At 42.3% G+C, this 19,313-nt stretch overlaps 2 protein-coding genes across 3 annotated transcripts in view; both read right to left on the bottom strand.

Moving 5' to 3' along the window:
* The window catches only part of aspm (assembly factor for spindle microtubules), an 84,836-nt gene extending 83,316 nt beyond the window's left edge, over positions 1 to 1,520 (bottom strand). For both annotated transcript variants that reach the window (XM_078561719.1, XM_078561717.1), the window contains exon 1: positions 1,073 to 1,520. In XM_078561719.1, the coding sequence (XP_078417845.1) occupies positions 1,073 to 1,333 (261 nt within the window). In that variant the 5' untranslated portion in view covers positions 1,334 to 1,520. The remainder of the gene's footprint in view (positions 1 to 1,072) is intronic.
* A 12,277-nt stretch (positions 1,521 to 13,797) lies between these two features.
* zbtb41 (zinc finger and BTB domain containing 41) overlaps positions 13,798 to 19,313 on the bottom strand; it is a 43,745-nt gene continuing 38,229 nt past the window's right edge. Inside the window, exon 11 of the mRNA XM_078561727.1 lies at positions 13,798 to 17,802. Coding sequence (XP_078417853.1) covers positions 17,150 to 17,802 — 653 coding nt within the window. The 3' untranslated portion in view covers positions 13,798 to 17,149. The remainder of the gene's footprint in view (positions 17,803 to 19,313) is intronic.

The raw sequence follows: 19,313 nt of genomic DNA, 5'->3' as shown, positions 1-19,313 counted from the left end.
CACACTTCCAAAAATAGTTGTGACTGTAAAACACTGCATAACATCTTAAAGATCGTGAAAGGCACTTTACAAGAACAAGTTTTTTTAAAAATCTTGACAGGAATTATAGATATAGCTCAGACTATTTTGCTGTTGGGGAAAGTAACATCAACCTGATATTAAACAAATGACCCAGGTGCGAAAGCAGTTATTTAGCAACCTAACTCGCTTTCTCCTTTATCCATTTAAAGGAGCATAAAGCAAGTCAGAAATGTTCCACTATGTCATCTTCACCTGAGAGAAATATGCACGTTACTTCTCCCTGATGAAATGAGTAGTATCAGTAAAGCTTGGCGAGCGGATGTCTGGTTTGGTATTTTATCACGATGGAGGATTTCGATTTAAAAAACACAAGCAGCACAGCGGCTTATTAAAACCTTACACGTATTAGTGGGAAGATGGTCAATAACTCCAACTTCTGTTCAGGAAATTAACAGCTTTAAAAAGCAAATTTATCTTAGTGTGTAAAATCAGCTCATAATGAGATCATGACGGTTTTTTTTTTAAGAAAACAACAAATTTGATTTTTAAGTCGAAGAACTGGGTATCAAGATATAAACCTACAATTTAAAACAAGGTTCCAGTCTATTGTCAGCTAAAAATAATGCTTAATTATAACCAAACACACAATGGATAAGTCAAGAGTGAAAGTGGGCATGAGTGTCAGTATGACACCTTTTCAAGGAGATGCAGTGCACGCTGTTCTCAAATAAAGTTATGCTTGTAGTTATGGGGCAACATCCTATTAATGACACGGAGGCAGGATTTGAGCTGATGTGCAGTGTGTTATTCCAGAGGGTATTGTACCATTTGATTATTTTGTTTAAGCGGGGGCCATCCACAAGCACTGGTCAACTTTTTAACTCTGCAGTGGGAAGTGGGTGTCCCAGATCCACTGGACATGTTGACCCAAGCACTCTGAAAGACCAGCACGCCCAACACCATCTGTTTAACCCAACGATAATTCCAAACTAAGACCGGGCACTGGGGCCCACTGGGCAACCATGAGTCGAGTTTGGAGACTTGGTCTTACCTCCACCACAAACTCCCGTTCGCTGACTGCGAATCCCTTGGAGGTGGGAAACCTGTCGATCGCCACCAGGACCGGAACACTCTCGGGGTTTTCGATGGCCAAGGTCTCGGTCTTGGAGCAGCCGGTCCGCACGGTGTTGAAGCAGACGAAGGGGGTTCGGGCGAAGTGAGTGAGGGTAAGGACGGGGACATCCTCACCGTCGCCAGCCGCCACCGCCGCCGGGATCCCGCGGTATGGCCGCTGGGCCGAGCTCACCTCCATCGAGACCCTTTTACGAAGCACCGCCCCGAGCAAAGGTCTGCTTCTGTCCCCGGGCCAGTCGGTCTCCTACCCGCTGTTCCGCACACGGCAGTTAACACAATCGCCCCTCTCTCTCTCCAGAAAGGGAAGAGAAAACAAAGTGACTACACCCCCCCACCTCTCCCGCCCATCGCTCAATTCAAACTGTCAGATCCAGCCAATCACCCAACAAGAGCGGCATTTCACTCACCAATCAGGCGCTCTGAAAGCCAAGCCAATGGGAGAGGCCCCTCGTGGGACAGCCCCGCCTCCAACTTTCAAACCCAGTCGCCCAATCGGAGGCCAGCAGCTCAAATACCTCGCCCAATCTCGCGCAGCTCCTCCAAAACATTGCATCTCTCCGCGAGGCCGCGGTGACGGTTGGTGGTGATGGACAGGGGGCGGGGCTAAGGCTTCGGGGCGGGGCTAGGACTGGCATCCACGGCGTTTCCATGGCTTTTGAGATGGCCGACCAGTCCAATTCCTAACCTGCACACACACTGCCACATGCGGGGCAGATGATAGTTGGAGGACCAGGTGGATAAGAGATAAGAGGTGGAGATTTGTGCGCTTTCTCCAACATCTGGACTTTGTCTCTGTACGTTCCAGTTGAAGTCTCTGGTGTAAAAACAAAAAACTACTGCGGAGATAAAAACAAAAAGCTAAAAACTACTGCGGATGCTGGAAATCCAAAACAAAAACAGAATTACCTGGAAAAACTCAGCAGGTCTGGCAGCATCGGCGGAGAAGAAAAGAGTCGACGTTTCGGGTCCTCATGACCCTTCGGCAGAACTGAGTGTAGTTAGGAGAGGGGTGAAATATAAGCTGGTTTAAGGGGTGGGGTGGTTGTGGTTGTAGGGACAAGCAAGCAGTGATAGGAGCAGATAATCAAAAGATGTCACAGACAAAAGGAACAAAGAGGTGTTGAAGGTGGTGATATTATCTAAACGAATGTGCTAATTAAGAATGGATTGCAGGACACTCGAGGTACAGCTCTAGTGGGGGTGGGGTGGAAAGACTGACATTACAGGTATAGATTTAAAAATAATGGAAATAGGTGAGAAAAGAAACATCTATATAAATTATTGGAAAAAACAAAAGGGAGGGGGAAGAAACGGAAAGGGGGTGGGGATGGAGGAGGGAGTTTAAGATCTAAAGTTGTTGAATTCAATATTCAGCCCAGAAGGCTGTAAAGTGCCTAGTCGGAAGATGAGGTGCTGTTCCTCCAGTTTGCGTTGGGCTTCACTGGAACAATGCAGCAAGCCAAGGACAGACATGTGGGCAAGAGAGCAGGTTGGAGTGTTAAAATGGCAAGCGACAGGGAGGTTTGGGTCTTTCTTGCGGACAGACCGCAGGTGTTCTGCAAAGCGGCAGCCCAGTTTACGTTTGGTCTCTCCAATGTAGAGGAGACCGCATTGGGAGCAACGAATGCAGTAGAATAAGTTAGGGGAAATGCAAGTGAAATGCTGCTTCACTTGAAAGGAGTGTTTGGGCCCTTGGACGATGAGGAGAGAGGAAGTGAAGGGGCAGGTGTTGCACCTTCTGCGTGGGCATGGGGAGGTGCCATAGGTGGGGGTTGAGAAGTAGGGGGTGATGGAGGATTGGACCAGGGTGTCCCAGAGGGAACGATCCCTACGGAGTGCCGCCAGGGGGGGGTGAAGGGAAGATGTGTTTGGTGGTGGCATCATGCTGGAGTTGGCGGAAATGGCGGAGGATGATCCTTTGAATGCGGAGGCTGGTGGGGTGATAAGTGAGGACAAGGGGGACCCTATCATGTTTCTGGGAGGGAGGAGAAGGCGTGAGGGCGTTCTCTCAGGTCCAACCCCAACATTGTCATCAAACCCGCTGAAAAGGGTGGTGCTGTGTTGTCTGGCTCACTGACCTCTACCTCGCGGAGGCTGAGCGTCAACTCTCAGACACTTCCTCCTACCTCTCCCTGGACCATGACCCCACCACTGAACATCAAGCCATTGTTTCCAGGACTGTCACTGACCTCATCTCCTCTGGAGATCTTCCTCCCACAGCTTCCAACCTGATAGTCGCCCAACCTCGGACGGCCCGCTTCTACCTCCTACCCAAAATCCACAAACAGAACTGTCCCGGCAGACCGATCGTGTCAGCCTGTTCCTGCCCCACAGAACTCATTTCTCGTTATCTTGACTCCCTTCTCTCTCCCCTTGTACAGTCCCTTCCCACCTACATCCGTGATTCCTCTGACACCTTACGTCACATCAACAATTCCCAGTTCCCTGGCCCCAACCGCTTCCTCTTCACCATGGACGTCCAATCCCTCCACACCTCCATCCCCCACCAGGATGGTCTGAGGGCCCTTAGCTTCTTCCTTGAACAGAGGCCTGAACAATCCCCATCCACCACTACTCTCCTCCGTCTGGCTGAACTTGTTCTCGCACTGAACAATTTCTCCTTTAACTCCTCTCACTTCCTCCAAATAAAAGGTGTGGCTATGGGCACCCACATGGGCCCCAGCTATGCCTGTCTCTTTATGGGGTATGTGGAACATTCCTTGTTCCAGTCCTACTCCGGCCCCCTCCCACAACTCTTTCTCCGTTACATCGATGATTACTTCGGTGCTGCTTCATGCTCTCGTCGGGACCTGGAAAAATTTATTAATTTTGCTTCCAATCTCCACCCCGCCATCATTTTCACAGGGTCCATCTCTGACACTTCCCTTCCCTTCCTTGACCTCTCTGTCTCAATTTCTCGTGATAGACTGTCCACCAATATCCATTACAAGCCTACCGACTCCCACAGCTACCTCGACTACAGCTCCTCACACCCCGCTTCCTGTAAGGACTCCATCCCATTCTCTCAGTTCCTTCGCCTCCGTCGCATGTGTTCTGATGATGCTACCTTCAAAAACAGTTCCTCTGACATGTCCTCCTTCTTCCTTAACCGAGGTTTTCCACCCACGGTCGTTGACAGGGCCCTCAACCGTGTCCGGCCCATCTCCCGCGCATCCGCCCTCATGCCTTCTCCTCCCTCCCAGAAACATGATAGGGTCCCCCTTGTCCTCACTTATCACCCCACCAGCCTCCGCATTCAAAGGATCATCCTCTGCCATTTCCGCCAACTCCAGCATGATGCCACCACCAAACACATCTTCCCTTCACCCCCCGGCGGCATTCCGTAGGGATCGTTCCCTCCGGGACACCCTGGTCCACTCCTCCATCACCCCCTACTCCTCAACCCCCACCTATTGCACCTCCCCATGCCCACGCAGAAGATGCAACACCTGCCCCTTCACTTCCTCTCTCCTCACCGTCCAAGGGCCCAAACACTCCTTTCAAGTGAAGCAGCATTTCACTTGCATTTCCCCAAACTTAGTCTACTGCATTCGTTGCTTCCAATGCGGTCTCCTCTACATTGGAGAGACCAAACGTAAACTGGGCGACCGCTTTGCAGAACACCTGCGGTCTGTCCGCAAGAAAGACCCAAACCTCCCTGTCGCTTGCCATTTTAACACTCCACCCTGTTCTCTTGCCCACATGTCTGTCCTTGGCTTGCTGCATTGTTCAAGTGAAGCCCAACGCAAACTGGAGGAACAGCACCTCATCTTCCGACTAGGCACTTTACAGCCTTCCGGACTGAATATTGAATTCAACAACTTTAGATCTTGAACTCCCTCCTCCATCCCCACCCCCACCCCCTTTTTGTTTCTTCCCCCTCCCTTTTGTTTTTTTCCAATAATTTATATAGATTTTTCTTTTCCCACCTACTTCCATTATTTTTAAATCTATACCTGTAATGCCCTGTCAGTCTTTCCACCTCACCCCCACTAGAGCTGTACCCTGAGTGTCCTGCCATCCATTCTTAATTAGCACATTCTCTTAGATAATATCACCACCTTTAACACCTCTTTGTTTCTTTGTCTGTGACATCTTTTGATTATCTGCTCCTATCACTGCTTGCTTGTCCCTACAACCACCCCCCCGCCCAACTTCTCTCCCCCGACCCCCCGCCCCCCCACCTTAAACCAGCTTATATTTCACCCTTCTCCTGATATTGCTCAGTTCTGTTGAAGGGTCATGAGGACTCGAAACGTCAACTCTTTTCTTCTCCGCCGATGCTGCCAGACCTGCTGAGTTTTTCCAGGTAATTCTGTTTTTGTTTTGAAGTCTCTGGTGTGTTTAGGAACATAAGAACAGGAGTAAGCCATTCGACCCATCGAGTAGGCTTCCCCATTTAATTAGACCATGGCTGATCATAAACCTCAGCGCCACTTTCTCACACTATCCCCATATCCCTTGATGTCATTAGTCTGCAGAAATCTATCAATTTCTGTCTTGAATATACTCAATGATTGAGCTTCCACAGCCCTCTGGGTAGAGAATTCCAAAGATTCACCATCCTCTTAGTGAAGAAATTCCTCCTCATCTCAGTCTTAAATGGCCAACCCTTTATCCTGAGATTACATCCCCTGGTTTTAGACTCACCAGCAGGGTAAACATCTTATATACACTCAGCCTGTCACACCTTGTAAGAATTTTGTAAGTTCCAATGAGGTCACCCCTCATTCTTCAAAACTGTAGGAAATACAGCCCTAGTCTCCTCACTCTCTCCTCTTAAAACAACCTTGCCATCCTAGTGATTAATCTGGTGAACCTCTATTGCACTTCCTCTATCGAAAGTATATCCTTCCTTAGATAAGGGGAGCAAAACTATGCACAATTCTCCAGGTGAGGTCTCACCAAGGCTCTATATAACTGCAGCCTTTTTCGTGCCTTCCCAAATGAACCTTCTCCATTTTGGTCAGTCACAAGCCAGGGTCTCCCATGCATCAGAGGGGATGTTTGACCTCTTCAGGGATAACCTCCTCTAGGAGTCTCCTATGACCAAGTTCCAAGTAGAGCAGTTGCCCCAGGAGCCTGGTGTCATGCATATAAACAACACATCTTGCCCAGTGGAGCAGGTTTTAAGTGATTAGTGACTCAATGCTTGCCTTGCTGGCTTAGCATATGTGCTGCTGTTGGACCACCTTTCTTACTGCCAGATTTGGAGGATCTTATGAAGGCAACATGGTACTTCTCCAATGCTTTGAAATGCCTGCTGTAGGTTGCCCAAGTCTCCGAAGTGTATGGGAGCACGGGGCTCACTGCTGTCCAGTAAATCATTATGTTAGACTTGGGTTTGAGATGCTGGTCCTCAAATACTCTTTTCCTCAGTTGGCTGAAGGCTGATCTGGCACGTGGGAGGCAATGATGAATTTTGTAGTCTATGTCTGCTTTCATCAAGAGGAGGCTCCCAAGATATTCAAAATGATCCACACTTTCCAGATTTTGATCTCGACAGACTGGCCCAAGTAAGCAGGCAGAGGGAATGGTCACACTGGGGAAGGTCATGTTGCCATACTTTGGGCCTGGTCACATTGCTAAATACTGGGAGATGGGTGCATTGTCTATGAGCTATTGTATGGCTACAAGGGATTAAAACTACTGCTCTTGTTAAATATATACACTAACATGACTAGTTGGATGGAATGTCCTATGTCTGTGTTATAGTTTGATGTAATGCATTGACCACTGCCAGTATGTTGTGGTCTTTTTTTTATTCATTCCCAAGGTGTAGGTGTTGCCTGCAAAACCTGCATTTATTGCCCATCCTCAATTGCTCTTGAAAAGGTGGTGGTGAGCCACCTTCTTCAACCACAGTACCCTGTGTGATATTCCCATGGCACAGTTAAGCAAGGATTTCCAGGATTTTGATCTGGTAACAATGAAGGAACAGCTCAGGATGGAGTGTGACTTGGAGGGGAACTTGCAATTGATTGTATTCCTAAGCACCTACTGCCTTTCTCCTTCTAGGTGATAAAGTTCGCAGGTTTGAGAGATACTGTTGAAGAAGCAACACTTGGTGAGTGGCTGCATCAGGTAAGTAATAATGTAGCCATGTTGCATTGGTGATAGAGGAAATGAATGCTTATAGTTTGCTATAATATAGCAGGGACTAATTTTCAAACAAGTACTTCTAGCTGTAAGGTGCTTTGGGACATCCTCAGGTCGTGAAAGGTACTATATGAATGTTAAGGCTTTCTGTAAGGTGGTGGATGGGGTACCGATCAAGCAGGTTGCTTTGTCCTGGATGATGTTGAGCTACTTCTGTTGTTGGAACTACAGGCAAGTGAAGAGTATTCTAATACAGGTCTGACTTGTGTCTTGTCGATGGTGGAGAGCTTTTGGAGAGTGAAGAGTTAGGTCACCCAAGGGCAACTAGGGATGGGATCGCTTAGCTCTATCTATAGCATGTTGCTCTTGCATGTAGTACTTCCTATGTTGCAGCTTTACTATGTGGCACCTCATTTTTGTGTACTAATTGTGCTGCTCTTGGCATACTTTTCCACTCCTTATTGAAACTGAGTTGGTCGCCTGGCTTGATGGTAATGTAGAGTTGAGGGATGTGTCACACCATGAGATTACAGATTGCAATACAATGCAGGGGAATACAATTCTGCACCTCCTGTGTACCCTTAGGTGATCTTAGGTTGTAGTTATCAGGCAGGCATTTGACTCTTAGGCAGCTTTTTCTGCTGGTGGTTGTGGAAGGGATCAACCAGGACTATAAGCTGGCTGCTAGCAAGTGCTTTGGCGGGTGTGTGTGTGTGGATGGTGGATTAATATCTGTAAGGAGGACACAAGGACATAGAGCTTCAAACCAAACCAATGGGTACATAGGTTATTTCTTTGATTAATATGCACAAACAAATCTATAAAAAAAAACTGGCATTACTGGAAGTACTCAGCAGGTCTAGCAGAGAAACAGAATTAACGTTTTGAGTCGAATATGACTTCTTCAGAAAAGACAAATTTATGTTTGAAGTAGTCTAATTTACCTTGGCACACAAAAATAACAAAACAAAATGTTAAATCAAAATGTGTCCAATTTCACAAATCTACATTTACTAAATCAAAGCATTCAGACATTTTCCTAACGGAAAGCATATTTTCTAATCTGAAGTTGTTTCAGAAATTACAATATGCCCTTTCAATCTTATGTTCAAAATCATTTGAAGTCAGGTTAGGGAATCCTTTCAGCTGGGTGGGCCTGTAGGAAGCAAGCTCATATCTTTTGGTATTCCCCTACAAGCAAGCAGAATCTGTGCATGACTGGCTGATATCAGGAAAAATACAGCACAGGAGGTGGCCATTTGTCCCTTTTTGTCTGTGTTAATTCTTTGAAAGAGCTATCCAATTACTCTCCCTCACCCACCCTTTCCCCATAAGCCAGATTTTTTTTTTCTTTTTCAAGTATATATCAATTCATTTTTGAAAGTTACTGCTGCATCTGCTGCCACTACCCTTTCAGGCAGTACATTCAGATCATAGCTCACAATGTGAAAAGAAAAATCTCATTCCCCCCCCATCACTTCTCCCCAATTATTTTCCCACTATCTTAAAGCTGTGTCCTCTGGTTATCAACCCTCTTGCCAGTGGAAACACTTCCTTATTTACTCTAGCAAAATGCCATATGATTTTCAACACCTCTGTTAAATCTCCCCTTAACCTTCCCTGTTCTAGTCTCAATGCATAACTAAAGTCCCTCTTCCCTTTTACCATTCCAACACATTCCTCTACATAGCACCACAGCCTTGACATCTTTCCAAAATTGGGCTGCCCAGAATTTGTTATGTCCAGTTTTAAGGGTGTGTCAGGTTGTGCCAGGGCTGAGATTTGTACTTTCCCGTCATCATGATTAAGATCTGGGAAAGTCTGTTACTGGTAGGGGTCCATTACTCAGTTGGTAAGCTAAATAGATGCAATGTCAGGTTAAATAGCAGAGCTTCCTGGCCACATGGGCTTGGGATAAGAAGGGCTAAAGGCAGGGGAAGAATGGGAGTTGAATTACGACCCTCATCTAGTTGGGTAGATTGAAAATTATAGGTTAAATATGTGATTCTGGTAATTAGTAATTCCACTTAAATATGAAAAACCAAAGAGCTGCACAGAAGTCCTGCAAATATTGTAAAATGTATAAAAGCAGCATGTACTTTGTTACTCTGTTGACCATGACCTGAGAAAGCATGGAAGTGCTTATGCAAACAGGGAAAAAAGGGGAAAAAAGATTTTCACACTGACATCAACTTAGTCTTAGACTGTCACCTAGTGTTTACTGCACAAACTGCTGAGGTAGCCAGAAGAGAATTGGTTACTTCAATAGGTGGAGGTAGGTAAAATATTTTTTTCAAATGGTTATATCAGATGCTAAACAAATGATAAACAAACCCAATGCGCTTTCATCCTTGCAAGAAAGCATAGACACTGTTGTCATAGATTATAGAAAATTGTTGTAGTGTTGTGTCACTGCATATTGAAAGCAAAGCAATGGGTGAGAATTTAATATAGCACCTTTTCGAAACTAAAATTTCATAAACCACTGGGTCAATCAAATATGCAGGGGGCTACACACAAAGGGTGATAGGAGATTGGTACTCTTTTATGCAAATGAAAATTAGTGCTGGATTAATTTTTAATTTTAAAACTGAGATTAATAGATTTTTGTTCAAATCTATTAAGGGGTAGGGGGCAAAGGCAGGTATATGGAGTTAGGTCACAAATCAGCCATGATCTCACTGAGTGATGAAATAGACTCAATGGGCTAAATGGCCTTCTCCTACTCCTGTTCCTACGTTCCCTACCCTGGCACTGATCATCTTTCCTACTCTCTTGCCACTGTCCAAGGTATGTAGTGATCTACCAATGGGCAGGTCGTCTGCACATTTCTCCATGTCTCGTGGTCTTGCGCTTTCCTCTTCAGTTGCTCATAGGAGCCTCCCATTTTCAATGTCAAGTTGTCCAATATCATCATTCTCTTTCTCTCTAATCTTCCTTCAATCAAATCTTTCAGCATGTTCTCATGCCTTAGCATATGACCAATCTAATCTTGTTGCTCCTTCTTGATGATGCTCATTAATGATCTTTCCTCCTCCATCATCCTGAAAACCTCATTGTTCTTGTGTTGTCAAACTGACCCACTCCATCCTTCTTCAGAGCCACATTTCACAACTTTCTTGTCTTTGGATGTCTACTTTTCAGCCCTATACAAGACACTCTGAATCATAGTCTTGATAATCCTTTTCTTAAGATCTCTACTCATTCCTATGTTGAGCAATTCTTTATGTTTGGAGAATGCATTCTTTGTCATTGCTATTTTAATTTTGATTTCTTTATGACGGTTACCATCTTCTGACAAGATGTTTCCCATGTACTTAAATTGCAATACCTAGTCCAGCTGTTGACCATGTGTCTTGTCCTCTGCCTTCCCACCATTTTTTCTTCCTGCCTTCATAATTTGTGTCTTTTTTACATTAATTTTCATTTCACAAGCTTTCACCACATCATTCATTCTATCCATTAGTATCTGTAGATCTTATGCTGCGCAAACCACTAGGACCTGGTCATTTGCAAATCTCACTACCTTCACCAATTGACTTCCTACTTTGACACCTTTCTGTACTTCACCTAATGCATCTTTTACCATGGCTTCTGCATAGATGTTAATGATGGTGATAGTAGAGAGCCTTGTCTCATCCTACACCCGATTACAGCAAGTTCAGTTTCACAAAATACTGTCCTGATTGTAGCAGTCTGTCCCAATAGAGTTCCAATCATTCTTTTATTTCTCCAGTCAACTCTGCTCACCTCCAGCACTTCCAATAGCCTTTGCCAGGTCACCTGGTCAGAAGCTTTTTATAATCCACAAAGCAAGCGTACAATTCTTGCTGGTATTCTAGGCTTCTTTTGCTGAATACTTTCATCATTGTTACAGCCTTTCTAGATCCACAACTCTTCCTGAAACTGATCAAAGCTGATATAACGGCTTACTTTGGCTTCCAATCTTGGATATGGCTTGGATATAACATTCACTTTGACACATGTGTAACCAAAGTTATGATGCATTTCTTACCTTCACATTTTGTGTTCTTTGTCTTCTTCTCCAATGTGCCCCTTCAAACGTCTTCTGGCCATTCTCCCTTAGCGTACATCTCCTTCCACAAATTAATCAATTCTCTTGTTGCTTTCTTTCCAAGTCCTTTTATCATTTCTGCAGACTGCTTTTCTTAGCTTCAGTTATTTTATAGCTCTAAATATTTCACAGTGCATACAGTCAAGTCCTAGTTCATCATGAGAAACATCATCTTTCTCTGGCTCTAGTTCTATTGGCATAGAAGTCATCATTGATGTACTCTTTCCATCTATTTCCTTCCTCAGATTCTCTAACCAGCATAATCCATCTCTCCTATCAATTCCTTTATTGCCCATCCCAAATTGCCCTTGTTCAGAGGGCATTTAAGAGTCAACCTGGCCTGGTAAGGACAGCAGATTAGTAAACCAGATGGGTTTATAAAAATCGACAATGGTTTCATGGTCATCATTAGACTTTTAATTTCAGATTTTTATTGAACTCAAATTCCACCATCTGCTGACTCGAACCCGGGTCCCCAGAGCATTACTAGTCTGGATTATTGGATTACTAGTCCGGCGACAATACCACTACGCCATTGCCTCCCCCCTGCACTATTCTCCCCACTAACACTCTCTTGCCTGGTCAATCTCTTAGCTCATTTAATTTTCTATATATTTGTTTGCCTTCATTAGTTTTTGTTCTTCCAGTTTCTTTGTCTATTTTCTTCAACATTTCTTCTGAGACCCATGGCTTTCTAACTCTTCTCCTTTTAACCAAAACCAATGTTTTCTCTAGCACTTGGCATCACTTTTCATTCTAACCCACTGACTGACCTTAGCAATTACTTTCTGAACTGTTGTTAACATCTAACTTTTTCTCTACTGATTCATGAAGCTTGACCCCTTTAGAGCCCTCCATATTCTCTCTATCCCATCTAGGCTTTTTATTTCCCTGACCCAACCATCCTTGCAAACTACCACCTCACTTCCAACCTCCTTATCCTCTCCAAAGTTTGAACTCGCTATCACTTCCTAAATGTGCCGCCATATTTCTCCGAACTTGACGTTTGAATCCCTCTAATCAGATTTCCACTTCAGCAACAAATGGCTCCAAGTCATAAATTATATCTTAGTTGACTGTGACAATTGTAAATTATCCATTCTCACTCTGTCTGCAGGCTTTGACAGAGCTGATAACATCACCCTCCTTCAACATTTCTCTATCATCGTTTGACTAGGCTACACTCACCTGGTTCCATTCTTATCTATCCATAACTAGAGTCACCTGCAATGCCATTTTTTCCCCCATTTCCAAACCATTACCTCTGGTGTCCCCAAAGGATCTATCCTTGGCCCCCTATTTCTCATCTACATGCTGCCCCTCGGTGACACCATCCAAAAATACAGCATGTTTCCACGTGCAGACAATACCTAGCTCTATCTTTCCTGACCCCTCCACTATCTCTAAACTGAGACTGCCTGTCCAACTAAAGTACAGGATGAACAGAAATTTCCTCAAACTAAATATTGGGAAGATAGAAGCCATTGTCGTCCGTCCCTGTTACAAACTGCATCCCCTTGCCACTGACTCCATCCCTCTCCTTGGCAACTGTCTGAGGCTGAACCAGACATTTCATAGTCTTGGTGTTATATTTGACCTCAAGATGAGCTTCCTAGAACATATCTGCACAATCACTAAGACTGCCTATTTTCACCTCGTAACACTGCCTGACTTCCCCAACTTGCTTCAGCTTATATACTGAAGCCCTCAGCCATGCCTTTGAAAATTCTTGACGAACCTAACACACTTCCGGTCAGCTCCCCTATGTCTACCCTCCACAAACTTGCTGTCATCTAAAACTCTGCTGCCTGTGCCCCAACTTGCACCAAGTCCCGCTCACCGATCTCATCTGTACTTGCTGTTGATCATTGACTCTGGTTAAGGGATGTCTCTGTATTGAAATTGTCATCCTTGTTTCTTGGTCCCTCTATGGCCTGACCCCTCCCTATCTCCAATCTTCTCCAGCCCTATAAAACTCTGACATTTCTGCACTCTGCCAATTTTAATTGCTCCATCACTGGGACAGTTGTGCCTTCAGCTGTCAAAGTCCTAAGCTCTGGAATTCCCACCCTAAATCTCTCCACCTTCCTTTCCTCTTAAGATTCCTTAAAACCTACCTTTTTGACATTGCTCCTTTAAAGTGACTTATTACTTTAAAGGTACACTATAATTGCAAAGTTGCTGTTTAAATCATCATTGGTTAATCTGAAAGACCTTTAAGGATACAGAGGTGATGTCATTTAGAGAAAGTGATACAACATATGGTTATTACTAACTTTGAAAAAGTCTGTTACTGCAAAGTCAATTATGTAATAGCTTAATTATACTTTTGTAAAGCTGATCAGTGAGTGTAAACAAGTTGAGGCTTTCAAACAGACAAATGGACAACACTATTGATTATTAATGCTAGAGAGACTAGCTTGGACCTATTGTCTCTAGGCCAGGAATTAAGGTTCAAAATGCAAGTCTTTGTTGATAGAATTTATTAGAGGGAACAATATCCACAGCCAACACATACAATGATGCAAATTTTGCAGGACACCTCACATTACAGTTGCTGAGTTTGATCACAGGGAAATTAAACCTATATCTTTCCCATATCTCTTCTTTACAATGGTCTTGGCTTTTTAAACTCAGCTAAAAGACCATTATACCATACCTCCTCCATGAACTTCATTCTTAGCTTTACGCCAACTTACATTAGCTCAGCACTCCAGACAGTGGGTCTCATTATAAAAACTCTTGTTAGAAGTACACAAAATAGAGTCCTAAACATAAAATGGACTCTTTATAAAATCTTTCCTGCTAGCATTCCTAACAAACGCCATGACTGACCTCAGCTTCTTGTAAATTTTAACTTGTAAAAATTACTTGCAAATGACATTTACTTGTAAAAATGCAGTGTAATTAACATTTGGGCAGGATTTTGCAGTGCCAGTAGCGGCAAAGCGTTCAGCTTCGTTGCTACTGGGCATTGGAGAGGCCGCTAACTTATGGAGTGCACATGTTAAATAGAGTGCACTAAACTACTACTCTCAAGGGTTGGCTACTTCAAGCACCAAGTAAGGAACCAGAGTGAATTTGGGCTAATTGCCAACTCATTAATTAATTATACTTTAAAATTTTATACTAGTACTTTGAGGGATGAGCGGCCTCATCTCAATGTGAAAATACTTAATAAACTAAAATGGAAACATTCTGAACATGAAACCTTTTCAAAAGTAAAACCTATGTCTTTTTTACCATGATTTATCAGACTTTTTTCAGTTTTGGTGATGCAGTGACTGTCAACCAATCCTACAACTGCCTGTTGCTTTCACCCAAATTAGCCTGCGCTGCTGGGCCTCACTGCAACCCACGTTGAGAGGGAATCCTTCCTCAAGACAGCTGAAATTCTTGTCACCGGGACCGTGGTAGGTTCATGCTGAGATCTGTTCAACGTCAGCAGCGAGCACTGCTGCTGCCCGAAAAATCCTGGCCATTAATTTTTCAAGTATATCTTACATACACATGTTTTTATTCAGATAGTTTCAAACTTTTGGTATTTTACTAAAGTGCACAGTGCATGCGCATATGCTTTATTATGACACTTTTGCTCCCACAATAGTTTTCACTTTATTTCCTCATTTGACTTTTCTTTTAAATCTTTATTTAGCAAGGAAATTTAAAACATTGCATTAGTTTTATACTTTAGAGGTTTGTTAGATTCAGTTCAATTCAACAATAAGCTATGACTTACAATCTATTTATTATATATAAAATTCACTTAGTCTAGTAAGTTTTTCAATTGGAGAAATTCAGGATGCCTGTGTTTTTAAGACATTTTAAGTATTAAGATCCTTGATTTTCCTTCACTGTGTTTAAATGCATTGTGTCTGTGTATCAGTCGAGTTTCTATTTTCCTGCTGTTGGCAAGCTAGGTACTGTATGAAAAACAAATCTAACGTTTTTCCTGAAAATTTGTTAAACTCTATTTTCTCTATTTTTGAATTCTCCACATAATCTTATCTAACTTTCGCAAGCTATTCAGGCAGTAGGTGTCTCTGGCGTCACCCCTCTGAACCTCTGAAGTTTGGGAAAGGAACTAAAGTATATAATACATGCTTAGCAGTGCATTAATTGACTGATTTAAATTAAAATTTAAAAAAAGCAGTTTTTCATCTGCTGAAATATTGAAATTCAGAATAGGCTAGGAAGAGGGAATAATTCTGAAACAAACCAAACCCACTTTATACCAAGGAACAAACATTACATTCTCCGGGCAATATCCTCGACGGACTTCATCAATTTTCCACTTAACTGACTTTAGTGTAGAGGTGTAGACGATTTAGGTGTGTTAATAAAACCCAGGAAAGTTACTTTCAAAATTAGTTGCAGAGAAGTTATCCAAGGTTAAATACACAGCATTCGTAGGACAATTATATTCTCTTAAAAGAATGTAAATATACTAAGGAATACTTTTTAAATATAAAATACTACTATCCAAATGTTAAAAATATTTAAAATACCTACTTTGTAGAACATACCCAACATATTTTTTCCTTTCCCTCCTCCCTTCCAACTGTCATTTCAATACTCATCTGACCTATAGAATGCAAGCAACTTGTATTGATCAGTGGCCCTTTCATAATCTAGAAGCTAATTAGAAGGATTTTAGTGAGAAGCTTCAGTACTATCTGAAAATATGAGCAACTTTGACCATCAATGAAAGGACAAATGGTTTCTCATGCAGCTGTTTGCTGAGTGCTCTTATAACTGACATCAGTTTGAGTAGTTACCCAGGTAGGCATATAAATTTTGTAGAACTACCCTCAACTCTGCAGGTTGAAAGGACCTTGTATTCATGATGTGTGAAGTAAAATCAAAAGGGTGGATTTTCCACCATTTTGATGAGATAGTTGTAATTCTTGAAATTAAATATTTGAATCAATACTGTACTTCATGCCTCTACACATTTCCTTCTCTGCTAATCTATATTTTAGATTAGTTTTTCCTTGTGGGGTATGAAAGCCCATCTTTAGAAGCATCATATGGTGTATTTTATTTTCATTTACCAACTGGTTTAACATTAAGATTTCTTATTCCCGGTTTTCAGATTTTTTGCTATCTAAGAGTTTCTCATGGTGGAAAAGATGACATTTCGAATGTTATATGTTTCCCCATAACATTTCAGTGTAAAAGAAGGTTTCTACTTTCCTTTCAATGGGGCTGAAGGGAATGGGATCTTGCTATTACCAAGTCTGATGGCAAGATGTTTCCACAAGTCAAATTTGGGAAACCCAGGATCTTACTAAAATGTTTCTTAAAGAATCAGGCATCCATCAGATTTTTCAAACTGCTTTTTTAACTTATTAATATTATGTAGAATATAACCTTCATTAAACAATAAGGATGACTAGGCCTAAAGCTGAGCCATCTTTTCATCTTCCAAAAATGAAGACATTATGGTCAAACAATAAATATGATCAGTTTAATATTAATCTTTGGATTTTTGAATATGTTAATGTTTAAAATCATTCAAGTCCTCTTATAACCAGTGCTGAAGCATAATTTCAGTTATATACAATACCAAGCCTTGCACTGTCACTCAGAAATCAGATTGGAAGGACAAGAGGTAAATGTAAAGATGACAAATACCTCCTTTTTAAAATACATTATCATAACATACCCGATACCAAAACAAGGATAATTGAGGGAAATCATACCAATTTACTACATAATTTGTAATCGATATCAAATCAGATTTGACTTAAAAGTTCATTTTTTACTTTTCTGGATAAAACAATGAGTCTACAGAGTCTACAGAACTGTTCATTGCAATTAATGGTCTGCATTGGAAATACTTTGTACTGATGTACCCGTGTCAAGTCCAAGTAAAGTTCCGAGATACGATTGCTCTCTCGGATCTAACATCTGATCACCACGAACTGGATGCACAATATTAGCTGGTTGTGATGTAAGAGTGTACTTCTCCAGAAATGAAAGGTCTGTAGCTCTTTGATAATCAGTCTGCTGATGAGGCTGTTGGGAGTGAAGGAGGGTGTGAGGTTGTGAAGCTAAAGTTGCAGGATGTTGGGTTGCATCAGATTGAACAGTACTATCAGCAATCCGTACTGGTACAAGTGTTACATCTCCATGAACGTTCTGAATTGCTGTTTTGCCATCGCCTTGGTAAACCTTATTTTGATCCAAATACGATTTTGCATCTGTTTGGTACATTTTGCCATCTTGTGCATACAACAATTGCTGGGATACCATTTTCATTTCGGAAGCAGCCACAATTGACTGTTCTGGAGACTTAGTGCCATGAACATGATCCATATGATATTTTAGCTTGTCTTTCCGTTTGAACGTTGCATTGCAATGATGACAGTTGAAGGGACGGGCATCAGAATGAATAACCATGTGTTTTGTTAAAGTCTTCTTAATTCGAAATGCTTGGTTACAAACTTGGCATTTATAGGGCTTTTCACCTGTAATAAAGAAAACACCTTGGCTAGGTTTTGATTTGAGCCTTAAAGGGTTTCTGACACGCTTAGATCAATTTGCCACCACTAACCTATTCAGCATTATTGTTTTCCAAAAAAGTGATCATTAGTACTACATGGGATATCTGGAATAATGTGTGCAGTGAAGTCCAAATCAAATCAATTCAGTTGTGCAGAATTAGTCGACCTCAATGTAAATTCCCAGGACTTTCACTAAAATCTCTAAGGAATCTAAACTGTTGAAAACAGGGTCAGAGATTTTCTTCCATAGAAGTGGGACCTTGAGTTTAAAACTAAAATGGGGCTCTGTACCCTGAAAACAGGCAAAATGCCAATATCATCACTTTTTCCAGCATTAGTAATTGGCAGGTACATAAATCAAATTTCTGTCAGCATATGCACTGTTATTATGAACAATATATAATTTTAAGTTGAATTTATATATACTTGTGTGTGTTAAGGTAAAAATAGTTTGTTTCATTTACGAACTGTGGTATCTGGGAGTCTGGATAGACTTGTGACTAAAAGGTTTCAGGTCTTTTGGGTTTGTTTGTATAAGTACATTTTTAATGAGGTCTTACAACCTCTGAAGTTAAAGTGATGGGTTAAAAGGGGTTGAAAGTTCAGTGATTCTGGAAAAAAAGTAGAAAAGCTTCACTGTTGCCTAGCTACAGTGATCCAGGAGCAGTAGTTAAGTGAATAATCAGTAATAGGACTCAGTAAAGTGATCAGTTTAGCAGAAGTGCTACTAGAAGACTGAGTTTAGGGAGCTCATTTGTTTGCTCTGCAGTTGAAGAAACAGTGAGATTAGAGTGCAGTTTTTGGTTGTCTTGGGGAGAGAGATGAGTTAGGTGAGAAGCATCAAGTGAAGGCTCAGGAATTCGCCAGAAGAAAACCGTTTACAACTGTGCCAATCTCAAGCAAGAAGCCTTTGTATCAAGCTACTGGTAACTCCACTGGTTTATATGAACATATGAAATAGGAACAGAAATAGGCCATTTGGCCCGTTGAGCCTGCTTCGCTATTCGATAAGATCATGGCTGATCTGTTTGCGTTTCGGCTTCCACATTTCCATCTACCCCTGATAGCCTTTGATTCCCTTGCCCAACAAGAATCTATCTACCTCCACCTTAAAAACATTCAATTACCCCACCTCCACCCCTTCTAAGGCGGAGAGCTCCAAAGTAGCAGAACCCCCTGAGAAAAAATTTCTCCTTATCCCTGCTCTTAAAGGGCAACCCCTAACTTTAAAACAATACCCCCTTGTTCTGGATTCACCCACAAAAGGAAACATCCTTTCCACGTCCACCTTGACAATACCTTTCAGGATCTATATACTTCAATCAAGTCACCCCTCCCTCTTCTAATCTCCAGTGGAAACAAGCCCAGTCAGTTTAACTTTTCCTAAGTGTTTATGTGTTATATTGATTATTGTATTGCTGGGGCAAAGGAATAGTGTGACTATTCCTTTACTCCAGTAACTTTCCTCAAGATTT

This window comes from Cetorhinus maximus, chromosome 17, assembly GCF_964194155.1.
Source record: "Cetorhinus maximus chromosome 17, sCetMax3.hap1.1, whole genome shotgun sequence".
Lineage (NCBI taxonomy): Eukaryota > Metazoa > Chordata > Chondrichthyes > Lamniformes > Cetorhinidae > Cetorhinus > Cetorhinus maximus.
The sequence above is the reverse complement of the archived record's forward strand: the minus strand, read 5'-3'. Positions and strand labels throughout refer to the sequence as shown.